General features: G+C 35.6%; 1 protein-coding gene across 1 annotated transcript; it reads right to left on the minus strand.

Annotated features, from left to right (window-relative positions):
* Positions 1-732: 732 nt before the first annotated feature.
* On the minus strand, positions 733-12,381 carry ccdc175 (coiled-coil domain containing 175). Its single transcript, XM_067366895.1, has 19 exons — positions 12,315-12,381; positions 12,047-12,132; positions 11,484-11,595; positions 11,202-11,337; positions 9,949-10,177; positions 9,748-9,870; positions 9,539-9,648; positions 9,371-9,452; positions 6,112-6,248; positions 5,912-6,022; positions 5,752-5,823; positions 4,877-5,012; positions 4,661-4,789; positions 4,394-4,532; positions 4,016-4,095; positions 1,515-1,667; positions 1,323-1,425; positions 1,189-1,232; positions 733-882 (listed from the first exon to the last, which is right to left on the minus strand). The coding sequence occupies exons 1-19, from the start codon at positions 12,379-12,381 to the stop codon at positions 733-735; spliced, it is 2,199 nt and encodes a 732-aa protein (XP_067222996.1).
* Positions 12,382-12,735: the final 354 nt, after the last annotated feature.

Below are 12,735 nucleotides of genomic sequence, written 5' to 3' on the forward strand. Positions count from 1 at the left end.
TTCAAGCCCCAGAGAGGTAGTAAAGACATCATTAAAGTAATCTATGTGGCTCCAATGATTTAACCTCAATTTAATGAAGTAAAAACATAATTTACCACTTTTTTTTTTTTTTTTTTTTTTACAAAATATTAATCTCAAATGTGCGTTCACGAGAGCAGACGTTGCGAGAGCAGACGTTGTTGCATGAAAGCGCGTTGGAGATTAATATTTTGTAAATAAAGTGAAAAAAAAATGTTTTGCCTCATAAAATTAAGGTTAATCCGGATTTACATGGATTACTTTAATGATGAAAGTGGTAGTTGTGAAGGCTGTCAATGGAGGAACAGAAAGCTCAGAGTTCTTTAAAAAGATCTTAATTTGTGTTCCGAACATGAACGAAAGTCTTACGGTTTTGTAACGACATGAGGGTGAGTAATTAATGACAGAATTTTCGTTTTTGGGTGAACTAACCCTTTAACAAGAATTAATACATGTCATGCTGTAAAAAAATACTTTGCTCATTGTAAGTTCATGTTACCTAATGTACAGAAAAGTCATTTTTACTAATGCTAAAAATGAAACCTTATTACCAAACTTTCTATAATCATTATAAAAATGTTTCTAGTAAGACTGTTCTAAAATCAGTCGCTCTTAAAGATTGAAATCTCTGTCAAATATGTCAGAGGATATTGGAAATAGTGGAAATGCTGTTCCATATTAATGTAAAGTGTAAGTGTTTATTTCCTGGCTTTTCTAGTTTGGCTTCTCTAACAAGGAACTTATGCCCACTAACTCTTTCTCCAGCCTGTTGTTGATGTCACCGATGTGATGTTTTCTTTCCTGAATCCTTACTATGAGACTGTATATGTTCTCCACTATCTTCTGGTCTTGATCTGCAGATTCCTAATATAAAAGAGTCCTGATTATTTCAAATATTATTAAGTAGCATCTGATAAAGTTTAGGTCAGAAAAGACTTTTCAATAGCCACAACATAAAACATGCAAGTTCATCAGTTTAAAGGAACGTTCCAGTTTCACTGCGTTAATCTTGATGAATAACATCTGTCGCCTTCCTTCAGTTTACAGGAGAGTTAATATGCAGCTTCTCCTATTAGACTTTCATTGTAAGTGCATTACTTTAAACACAATTTTGTATTTTTGTAACAAATCAAGGGACAAGTTCAGTAATATTTTGCTGTTTGCTTGTACCTCAGTAAGCACCTTATCTGTGGTCCAGCTGTCTATTAGACACTCTGGGGATAGAAAAGAGACATGATTTGTTCTGGATCATTATACTAAGAGCACAATACTTTAAAATATTAAGTGGTTGGCAAAAGACTCACTGAAGAGGGACTGTGTTTCCTCTGTCATCCACTTGGCCTCCTGCATATATCTTTCCTTGTCTTTCTCTGCATCCAATATTTCCTCTCTCATTTGTTCAATGTACTGCAAGTACAGAGCTGTTAGAAAGCACTGTTGAAAAACATCTCAAGCAATGTGCAAATGTGACTGTGCTGATTAGCGTGAGTTTTCACCATATGCAGACGACTGTTTTCCATCGTAACTTGCTCAAGCATGACCCTGTTCTCATAGATGCTTTTTTCGACTGCACTGATGTCTGCAGCATTAGCAGTTAACATCTCCATATGCTTGGCCCTCGATGTCATCAACTTTTTCTTCAGATCATCCTACATATCAGCAAACATACAAATGGACTCTTAAGGGTATGTCTAGTAATCTGTACACTAATCCGGATACATTTGAAAATGTATCTTTTTCTCTATGTCCTCTATGTTTTGGCCTTCCATATACTGAATTTTTGAATATATTTTGAATAGTTTTTGCCATTTCCAGATGTTGTACTTTAACAAACTCATCCTAGAGGTTTTATTCACATGTTTTATTAGAGTCCTGACCTGAAGACATCTACATGACAATATTCAGTTACAGTCATAGTGCCACCTGTGGGCAACAGGAAATGGTATGTTTTACACTGTGATTAACTCCTCATTGAGATTGAACCAGAATAACATCATGTTTGGTCAGTCTAATCTTAAGGCCTTATCGATGTTAAATTTAAAAGATCTTGAATTTTCTTTGAAGGGTGTGTCCGTGCCGACTGACAAAGTCTGATGTTTCGCCATGAAAGAGGAAGCTGTTGTAAGTCAGGCATACAATGTCCAATCTTCCAAAACTTCACATGTTTGATAAGAGTTCTGGCTTGAAGACATCTACATGCCAATATTCAGTTAGTCATAGTGCCACCTGCTGGCAACAGGAAATGGCATGCTTTACACTGTAATTCACTCCCAGAAACACATTTAAATATACCATGAACTACCAAACATACTAGAAACCCTTTAAATCATGCAACACTTGGCTAAGTGCTAATGTGTGCGATTAATGCCAAGAAACAGCAAGTTGTTGTAACTCAAGCATACAAATCTACCCCAAACTTCACATGTTTGATAATAGTCCTGGCCTGAAGACATCTACATGGCAATATTTAGTTATAGTTAAAATGCCACCTGCTGGCAGCAGGAAGTGTGGCACATCAAAATGACTTTGCCATATTTATCCTATATTTACCCGCTTAAATGCATGTTGCAGAGTTTTCCTAAGACCACCGGGTGGCGGTGGCCCCGGGTGCGAGGGCCCTTTCAATGCTGCTTACAGCTTTAATTGAAGATGCTTTTCCAAGTGGACAACTTTGAAAATGGCATTGTAGTGTGAAAACAGAGGTATTTGAAAACAACTATATGTGTTTAGACATGAGACGCACACCCATAGATATCTCTTTTATATTTTTATCGTTTATACCGGTATGTGCCTGCTATTCACTTTCACTGTGTTGCTAAAGATACATGTTTCATTGTACTATCTTCATATTACATTTCTGCAAAGATGACAGAAAATGTACCCTCAACTGCTGTCCTGCAGCAAATCATGAGGGCAGTTGCATTTTAGAACATACATGGAGTGGCGATTGAGTGTGACCTGAACACACCAGTAAGAGATGAGATGTTTTGCTAAAGAGATAATTGCAGATGAATAGCGTGAAACTTTACTGGCTGCGTTCAAAATCTTAATAATGCTGCCTTCAGAGGATACTTTCAGGAAGATACCTTTTAGGAAGGCATCAAGGCATGTTTGAATCCAATGTCTTCCTGAACTTCCTGAAGAACTTCCTGTCTCAGGAGATATCTGATCAATTTTTGAAGGCAGCATAGATGTATCCTTCACTGACTTTGCTATCCCACAGTCCTGTGTGACAGTTGAGCTAAAAGTTAGGCTTCTTAAAGTTGCAGTTGGTGGTCAGTTTGTGTGTAAAAAATTTACATAATTGATGTTTCCCACATTTGAAGTAATTTCGTGAAATTATTATTCATGAGTTCACACTTATGTCTGGTCTCTCTGTCTCTGTATCATATCAGTGAGCTTTTATTACGTTTTAAATCGCATACTGTATAGTAGATACTACATTTGGTTTGAAATATACTTCATGACCATTAAAAAAGTACACTGTATAGTATGAATGCGAGTAGCATGAATGAAATTCGGACGTACTATATCTACTATATGTACTATAACGTACTATGTTGTCATTGTCATGTGACCACTTGTGTGAGTTGCATCGCTTCACCTCCATTCATAAATTCTCTCCCATGGCCTCAAGGGATAGAAAAGTGTCCACTGAATGCACACTTCAGAATCTTGCTGGAAGTAGGTCATCCTGGTATGTCTTGCCTATACTGTTTTATGAATACTACGAATTCGGACATTCTACTCGGCTCACATACTGTTTTATGGCTATTATATTGTATGGAAGGCATAGTAGGCATATTTGTATGCTGCATCAGTGTGGATGAAAAACTTTTGAAAAACACTTGAAAATGCTAGAGTGGATGGGGAGAGTTTTGAAAAAACCTTGAAAAAGCTGTTTTAAAATCTATCCGGATTAATGTAGACATAGCCTAAAACCATCAGGTAATTTAGAACACAATTGGGAAAAATGAAATGCTGAGTAAATATTAACCTTTGGTTGTAGGAGAGCCACGGTCTGCCTTGTGACCTCCTGAATAGAGAGCTCAAGATCTTCTTTTTGGGTTTCCAAATCTGGTAAAGGGAGAAAACTCAAAATCCTTACAAAAACTTAAAAAAAAAGTTAACCTACAATTGCCATTGAATTTGACAATGCAAAACCCTCAAAACATCAATTTACTGTGCTATGTTAATCTCTATTCTTTCTCATTTCAATAATTTGCAATAAAACGACTCAGTATTGTAAATAATATCTCATACAGAAACTGACATTTGAAACACACTAGCTGAGAAACAACAGGTGGCCAGTTCATGACTCCATGGTTCAGTGCAGTCTTGAGCTACATGAGAAGAATAGAAATGAAGCCTGTACCTGTTATTTGGTTCTTTAAAGTTTGATGTTTGAGATGGTCAGTGTCTAACTGAGACTCCACTGTCTCTAAAATTGACTCCTGGACATTGAGCTCCTTCTCTTTCTCCAAATGACTTTGAGCGATTGATTCTGCATCCCTCTTTTGAATCACAAGACATACATTTTTAGTTTGCAGATGCAGTTATGCATGCTTAGATAAACCACATCCAGCTTAAAATGTTTTATTAGGCTTATAATAATTATATTAATATGGATTTTTTCTTGTACAGTAAGCTGTAGAATTTCAGACTGGTAGTTCATTTCCATTTGTTTTCCTTCTTCCTCAGTGTTGGCCAGCTCTTCTGTAAGATCCTTTATCACTGAATTCAATAATATATGGTCTTGGAGTTTCTTCTCCTACAAAAACAACAACATGTCTGAGATAGAGTTATGTCCCTTTTGTATTGCCACCACTACTGCCACCGACTAGTGATTCTGTCAGACCTCCTCGAGAAGCTCTCCATATGTCTTCTCTGTTTGTTCGATGGATGCATTCATCTTCCTTACATACTCCTCATGTTCCTCTTTAAGAGTTTTGAGAGATTTACATATTTTCTCTCTCTCAGCTTCAATTGCTTCCCTGGGTACAAAAATGTTAATGTCATAAAAATGACCATGTTAACTCTTTCCCTGCCATTAACGGAATTTTCCGGCAATCCATGTTTTCGCTGTTATGTGGTAGGGGGCACTATTACACATTTTTGGAAAGAGTAGAGAATGTCTAGATCAAAATAAGATAGAAACATTGCTTATGCATATGTAATCTTTAACAAAGAAGCAATTTTCTCATCTTTTTGTTTAAAATGTTGCTTTTTTATGAAACCTACCAAGTGTTGATAAAAAAAAAAAGAATGCATGAAGACAGAATAAGGTTTTTTTTTTTTTTTTTTTTTTTAAGCAGAGGCTCTGTTCTTTCTTTTGATATATTGATTGGCAACTTAAAAAAAAACGCTGGTGGGAACAATGATTTAACAATGAGAGTTAACAATGATTTGAGGAGGGCTAACATAATTTCTTGATTTCTCATGGTCAACTGTCTAATGACATTTAATTGAATTCATTAATTTATAAACCTGACATAAATGGCTAAAAGGTTTTATAAAAAAAACAAAACAAAACAAACAAACATAAAGAGAAGCTTTATTCAAGATGAACTGCTTGTTGTTTTCAGAGAATATATCTTGAATAAAGTTTATCTTTAATATGCAATTAACATTTTTATTTCTCAAGTACGTTTTGAAGGTTAGTCCTCAATAGAAGATAGATATCATAAGTATAAATCATCATAAGTAATATTAAAATAAAAATGTTATACAGACCTGCTCATGTTCTGTTTGGCCAATTCACTTTCCAGTTCCTCCAGAGTTTTTCTGAACATATCTGCACTGATTCTGAGTGGCAAGCATTCAAACCAAGGTATAAAACAATTTAGTTGTAATGTAGTAAGACAATACCATAAAACAAAAGACAGGGCCATACATGTTAGCCTCATGAAGCTGTCTCATCTCTTCTTTCATGTTTTTGATTTCAAATCTACATTTGGCAATGGATATAATGTCTTCATCGTGTCTCCGTTTATTCTCCTCTAACCTGGAACAAAATGATCATTTTAAATATACATTTCAAGTTAGTCATCATGATGAAGCAAAGAAGAAAGAGTACTAAAGAGACAAATGTACCGTTTGGACAGACTGTGTTTTTCAGCAATCATGTCATCTTCCTTTTTCCTCTGAGTGTTGAAGATGTCTGACAGTTTAGCGTGGGGCTCTGATAGACCACTTTTCACTTTCTGTTCTTCCTTTATCTCATTTTCAATCTGAGGAGAAATCACAGCTCCTTACTGTGTCTCAGACCCAGGTTAAAAATTTCACCCTGCTCTTTACAGATGGCTTAGATGGGGAATCCAAGTCACTCCAAGAATTGATCTATTATGTTACATACTATATTACAATAATATAATAAGTAATATTATATTCAAGAAAAATATATTAAAATAATATTAATATATTTTTGCATGACAACCAAGCACCCACCACTAAAATATCTGTTACTGTAATACATGAAAAAAAACCATCCTATTGATATATATATATATATATATATATATATATATATATATATATATATATATATATATATATATATATATATATATATATATAAAGTGAAATAAGGTTGTTCTCCAAACCTAACAACACCAAATAGAGGTCACTCTTAGATACAACCGCAATAGGAATTATTTTGTTCCTCTGGCAACAAGGCTGTTGAATTCAAATTCAAAGGACATGATTGTGTGATTGTTATTGATGGTAGTGTTCTGTTGTGCAGCTTTACCTGTATTGCCCAAGACAATTTTCCCTTAACAGGGACAAATAAAGTATAAAGTAAAGTAAAATCAATGTTCAGTCAGTCTGATAAAGGCCTGGCTTCTAAATGTGACTAGATTGCAGTGTTTTGTTTGCCTGTTTAATTTTGATACTTTGGTAAAGTATATATGTTGGTAAAGAGTTGCAAACTCTTCATTTTAGACAACTATTAATAGGCGCATGACTAGCACAGAGACCTGGAAGGCAGAACATCTATAGAACTGCAGCACAGGTCTGTCAATTTTCCATCTCAAAAGAAGAAGAAGAAGAAGAAAAAAAATGTTTTGGGCACTTGTGATCCATATACAGTACAGCATCTGCTGCAGTGTTTCAATCACTAAAAACAATGGGACATTTTAAAATGCTTAACGTGGAAAACACTTACAGTAAAGTATCATTTTAATGTACTAAAACAGAGATATTAAAAGATCAAATTCAGCATACACCTTATTGATGATGCATATAAGCAGATGAGCCCAGAATATGAATGCAACGAATAGATGGTTTTCTTTATAATGGTTTTTGAGAAACTGTGTGTTGTATTTATATTCAGGGTTTATCTGCTTGCCTGTACATAGTAAGCATCATAAATAAGTTGTATATTTAAAGCTGCTGTCCACAACTTTTTTTTGTGTTAAAAATTTACAAAAATACTGCTCAATAATGCTCAAAATACTTCACAGATCATTTATTTTACCCATTTTTGAGCGCATGCAAAATAAATAAATAAATAAATAAATAAAATGCATATGAGATGCTGCTCCCCACCCCCTTTCCAGGAAAGCACTTCCTTCAACAGCTCCTGCTTGCATTGGATACTCTGCCAAATACTAACAAAATATCTGCTTGGTTTGATTATCATCTATATCGCAATACGCTCAGGGACATTGCACTTCTTCATCATGAAAGATTTTATCTGCATGTGTTTTAAATCTTTATCAGTTTAAACTTCTAATTTATAATTTTCTGAGCACACATGCACAGCATATCCTGTGAGTATTAAAATAACTTCTCTTTCATGTCTTAAGCCCTATTCGGACAGGATTAGTTTTACATGGGGAGGTGGGGGTAAAGTAATTATTACCAGAGCTTCTAGGTGATTTTAGTCCTGTCCGAATGTGCCATCTCGGTAATCATTACGGACAATGGCAGTAAAAATTACGGCGACTTTTACCTTCTGTAAAAAGATCCAGAAAAATTACCTCAGGTAATACTAATCCAGTTCGAATAGACCCGCTGTAAATATGTACGGTAAAATTCCATGATTTCCTGTTTAAAAGTAGTTTTCCCCACATTTTTCAAGTATGGAAGCACTTGAAGAAACATTCATTTGTGTTGTAGGTGGTGGGACAAGTCTGTGGCAAACCTCAAGTATTTTCTTCATACCGTTCAGAACAAAAAGATTTCATCTTAAGCTAAGTGCCTATTATCATCATAATCCAATCAGAATTTAATTAATACATTGGATCTAACTGTTATTTATAGTTTATACAGTAGTCAACATTTGAAGTGGATCAAAACCTTTCATCAAAGTTGTCCTAAAACCTTCTTCTTAGGACAAATGAGTTCTTAGGACAAATTTTATTAACTTTTTTGATCCACTTCAAATGTTGACTACTATATATTTAGATTATATGTGTTTTCGCACATTGTATCAGGAAGCAACGTATACCCACATGACGACAGGGAGGTGACGGCAGTGCGTAAATCGAGTTACCCCTCCCACTTCTGCTAGTTTTACTGAGATGTCTTGTCCCGTGCGAATTGGCCAATTAATATTACAGACATCCTGTGGTAAAATTACTTTACTCCACCTCCCCACGTAAAACTAATCCCGTCCGAATAGGGCTTTATTGTGTTTAATCTGTCAAATACACATAAGGTTATATCAAAACACACAAAGTTCACATAAACACAGTTGGTTATATCTGTGAACGTAAACAGCAGAGACAGAAATCGTATGTGTATATTAGATCTGGGGCGCATTCCTTTGAAAAACAAAACTAATCCACTGCGTCTTCAGTGGCTCAGATGTCAGGAGTAAATCGCTTCCCTGCTGAAAAATCCAGCATAAATCCAGCATGAATTCCAGGTCACAAGGTCTCAATTCACAAGTAACAATATTGTTTTAGCATTGTTTATATACTATTATTTTGAATTTGTTTGTATTTTTATATTTTCAATTTTATATATTTTTTATTTCTATTTCTCTTTATTTTATTTCTCAAGGTAGGTAGGTAGGTAGGTAGATAGATGGTTAGAGAGATGGATGTATCAGGACCAGGCGCACACCTATTGACTGCTTGAACTATATAACATCTAAGTGCAGTCCAGCACTCAGCTGTATTAAAGGTCATCTATGCACATTGTGTCTTTGAAGGAAAGCATTTTAAAAGCTCAATGTGATGGCGGCTCAGCGGGACCTGCCAGAGGCAGGAAATCGATGCTTCAGATCTGACATCTAAAGACTGAGATTTGAGGGTTTTGATCCCTTCCGAAAAGAGTGCATTAAACACATAGCAGCCATTCGTTTAGTGACAGGAGTTTCACAAATATGTCTGCCTCTACTTACCACTATCATCTGCTCCTGAATGGCCCGAACTTTCTGTTCAAATGCTTCTGCCAATTCAAGCTGTTCTCGCTCAAGAAGCTCCCTGTTGATTATACATAACAAAGCTGATTTCTGTTGAACAGAGGTGAAGAAAACAGAAAGAGACAACTGTTTTGCAGTGCAAGTTACTTTTGTTGATCAAGTTCTTCTGTCTTACTGATCTCCTCATGAAGCCATTCTTTGCACTTTATTTTAGATGCAGTCAGTCTAGCGATGTTTATCTCCAACTGGGAGATATTCTGAAACCAGATGAATGAATTATGCAGGCCATATAAAATCATCCCATACCAACATTATTGTAATATTGTATTGACATTTTATTGTGCATAGATGCTTACTTTTTCACACTGTGTGACTGTTTCCTCTTTGTCTTGGAGATCTGATGTAATGATATCCAGCTCCCTGCGTGTCTCTGCATTGATTTTTCTTTGTTCTTTCATCTTAAGAACAGTTTTCTCAATCTAAAGAGGGAAAACATTAATTAAATCACAGCTTTTGAGTGAAAATCTATACCATCTGAAAAAATATGCTCAGACTACCTCCTTTCCCACAGCGCGTTTGCTTTCAGCAAATGTTTTCCTCTTCTGAATCATGTTTTCTTTTAGGTCCTGTTGGGCAGTTTCCACCTGGACAATTTTGTCCTTCAATGATTGGATCTCATCCTGTTTTTCTGTAAGCAGTATCTGTGAACCAGCTTTCTTTGACATCTGCTGATTCATCTGATTAACAGCATCTTCATAGTTTCCTCTAATGTTTTCTCTCTCCCGACTGAAATATAATGAATTTATCATTTGTTTGTGAGTTTTTAATGCTTAAGTATGTCATTTCTACATTACCAAACTGAATTGCAAAAAGGAACAGGTTTCTCAAACGCTTCCCATTGGTCAAACAAAAAAGATGTGGTGTGTTCGACTTGATGTGGTGCTGTGAAGACCGATCGGTGTCTGACTTGAAGCAGTGCATGCTGGTTAGAAATTTTGTCTGACTTAAATGAAGAGTTCACCCAAAAATGAAAATTCTGTCATCATTTACTCACCCTCAAGTTGTTCCAAACCTGTATGATTTTTTTTCTTCTGCTAATCACAAAAGAAGATATTTTGAAGAATGTCGGTAACCAAAGAGTTGATGGGCCCCATTGACTTCCATAGTAGCCACAGCTCAGCGTCTGTTTATAGTGTAGGAGGGGGCGGGACTTCAGATTCTAGAGAGCATTTGATTGGACAGAAGATTTGACGAGAAACTGAAGTGTGAAGTGATGTCATGAAAATCCGTGATCCATTTTAGCGGAAGTGAGAGACTGTACGATTTGAATGCTTATATCTCCTAAATGCGAATTTTGTCTTAACACACCAGCTTATACATAACCTTAAGGCTAACATATTCATACTAAGAGCTAAAAAACAGGGGGACTTTAAACAGTACAGGCTTATGTTGAACTTTATTCTATATAAGGCACTGTATTAAAAATGACTGAATAAACAGTGTTTCTGTTGCCACTACATTTGTTTTAGAGTACACTGCATGAGCGCCACTTTGGGAAGCAGAAAGTCTCAAACTTCATTTCTCTGTTTTCAACTCATCCCCGACTGCAAGTGGTAAATCTCACCGATAGATTACATCCAGCCACAGCCGAAGTCGAACACACCTGTTGCTTTTACGAGAAAGTTAATGTTGAAAGAAATGTTCACACTTCAGCTTTAATTAGTATGGTGTAGCTTAATGGTACAAATAATAATGTGAACTAAAATTACATTTGCCATGATCCCATGGATCAACATGTTTGAATACTCACAACAGAACAGCATTTTCTTGTTCAAGGAGTTGTTGCTTCTCCTCCATGGATTGTATGTCATCTACTAGAGATTTCAGCTCAGTTTTAAGTTGATTCAACTTTGCTGCATTGACTTCTCTAGCTGCAGTTACACAAGCTTCAAAAACAAACAACAAACAACTTTAGGAAGTTACCTGAGCAGTTTCCTATCCCCCACCATGAGTTGTTGCCAGAGATGGCACAGCATTTAGACTTTTATTTCATGGATTCATCAGGTTTCCAAAGATTTGTGGATGAACTCACCTGATATTTCACTCTTGATGTCATCCTGTAGGTTAACTGTTCGATGTCGAAGCTTGCTCGTCTCAATGGTTTCAACCTCAAGTTTCTCACGCACTGTTTTTCTAGATGATTCCTAAATAAGTTTTCCACAGTGATATGAACACATACATCGATCATTCCTGTCATGTGTTATCATTTGAATTTGATAAAGTGTAACTTTAACAGGAAGGAAAATGATATTGAGATTTGATTGATCACCAATTAAAACTAGGCTATTTTTTGTTTGAAGCACTTTCACTAGAGAAAGGAAGAAACACTTGGAATATTAATAAATTTTTATTTTTTCCCCCATTTTTTCAATTATTTGAATTCACCCCTGTTGAATTCACTGTGGTTATGAATTCCATCTCTTAAAAATGATGAATTTAATCATTTATATTATTATTATGTAGGCTACTGCATAACAGGAATTACACATCAAGTACTGAATATTCATATTTGGCCCCCTTTTTTGAAAGCCACAGTAAAGATTGAATCAGTTTTAGATGATGATATGATTCAGTTAAGTAAATACTAGTAAATACCAGCTCTTTAATGGCTTCAGCTGTCTCTCTCAGGTGGTGACTTGCTTCTTGACTAAATGAAACACCTTCTTCCCTCAGTCGTTTATCTGTAAGGTGTCAATGAATCTATATTATTTCACAGATAAATTAGAAAGCGATTCTTAGTATATATATATATATAATGACATAGGGCTTATTGAAAATGGTGTGATCGAAGTATTTGCCACTAGTTGGCGTATACATTTGTGTTTAAAAAGACTCCCCCTCCCTTACAAAGACAGTTTCTTACCTAACTCGCCCAAATGTTCTAAGGCAATCCTTACAGCTGGAAAATCCGGCACCAAACAAGCCGCCATATTATTAAATATTATTTTATTTTAAAGCACGACTGGCAGAAGAGACAGGAGTTGAAAACAACAGTTTGACTCGCAGTTCATCTGTGTACTGAACACGTTGGCATGACGACCGTCACAGCAAGTTCACGAGACTCCATATGATCAGCAGTTTTCCTCAACTTTGGTGAATGTAAGATTATGAAGTAAGCAGATCTCAAAAAAAGATTTCAAGTCTTGCCCTGAATACTTTAGTTGTCAGGTGTTTACATGAATTCCCTAGCTGTCCCTATTTATTTATTTATTTGAAGGATTTAGCTGCATTGTTCAGTTTGTATAGTATTTTAAAGCGGAACTAAGTAAGATTTGCGAAGCTCC

Source organism: Chanodichthys erythropterus, chromosome 18 (assembly GCF_024489055.1).
Source record: "Chanodichthys erythropterus isolate Z2021 chromosome 18, ASM2448905v1, whole genome shotgun sequence".
Lineage (NCBI taxonomy): Eukaryota > Metazoa > Chordata > Actinopteri > Cypriniformes > Xenocyprididae > Chanodichthys > Chanodichthys erythropterus.

What these genes read in the sequence shown, in the direction of transcription:
- ccdc175 (XM_067366895.1), bottom strand. Translation starts at nt 12,381, where the DNA reads ATGGCGGCTTGTTTGGTGCCGGATTTTCCAGCTGTAAGGATTGCCTTA. An exon ending in CAGTCACACAGTGTGAAAAA is followed by an intron (nt 9,649 to 9,747) that starts GTAAGCATCTAT and finishes ATCTGGTTTCAG; the next exon opens with AATATCTCCCAGTTGGAGAT. An exon ending in TGGCTCTCCTACAACCAAAG is followed by an intron (nt 1,668 to 4,015) that starts GTTAATATTTAC and finishes GCTGATATGTAG; the next exon opens with GATGATCTGAAGAAAAAGTT.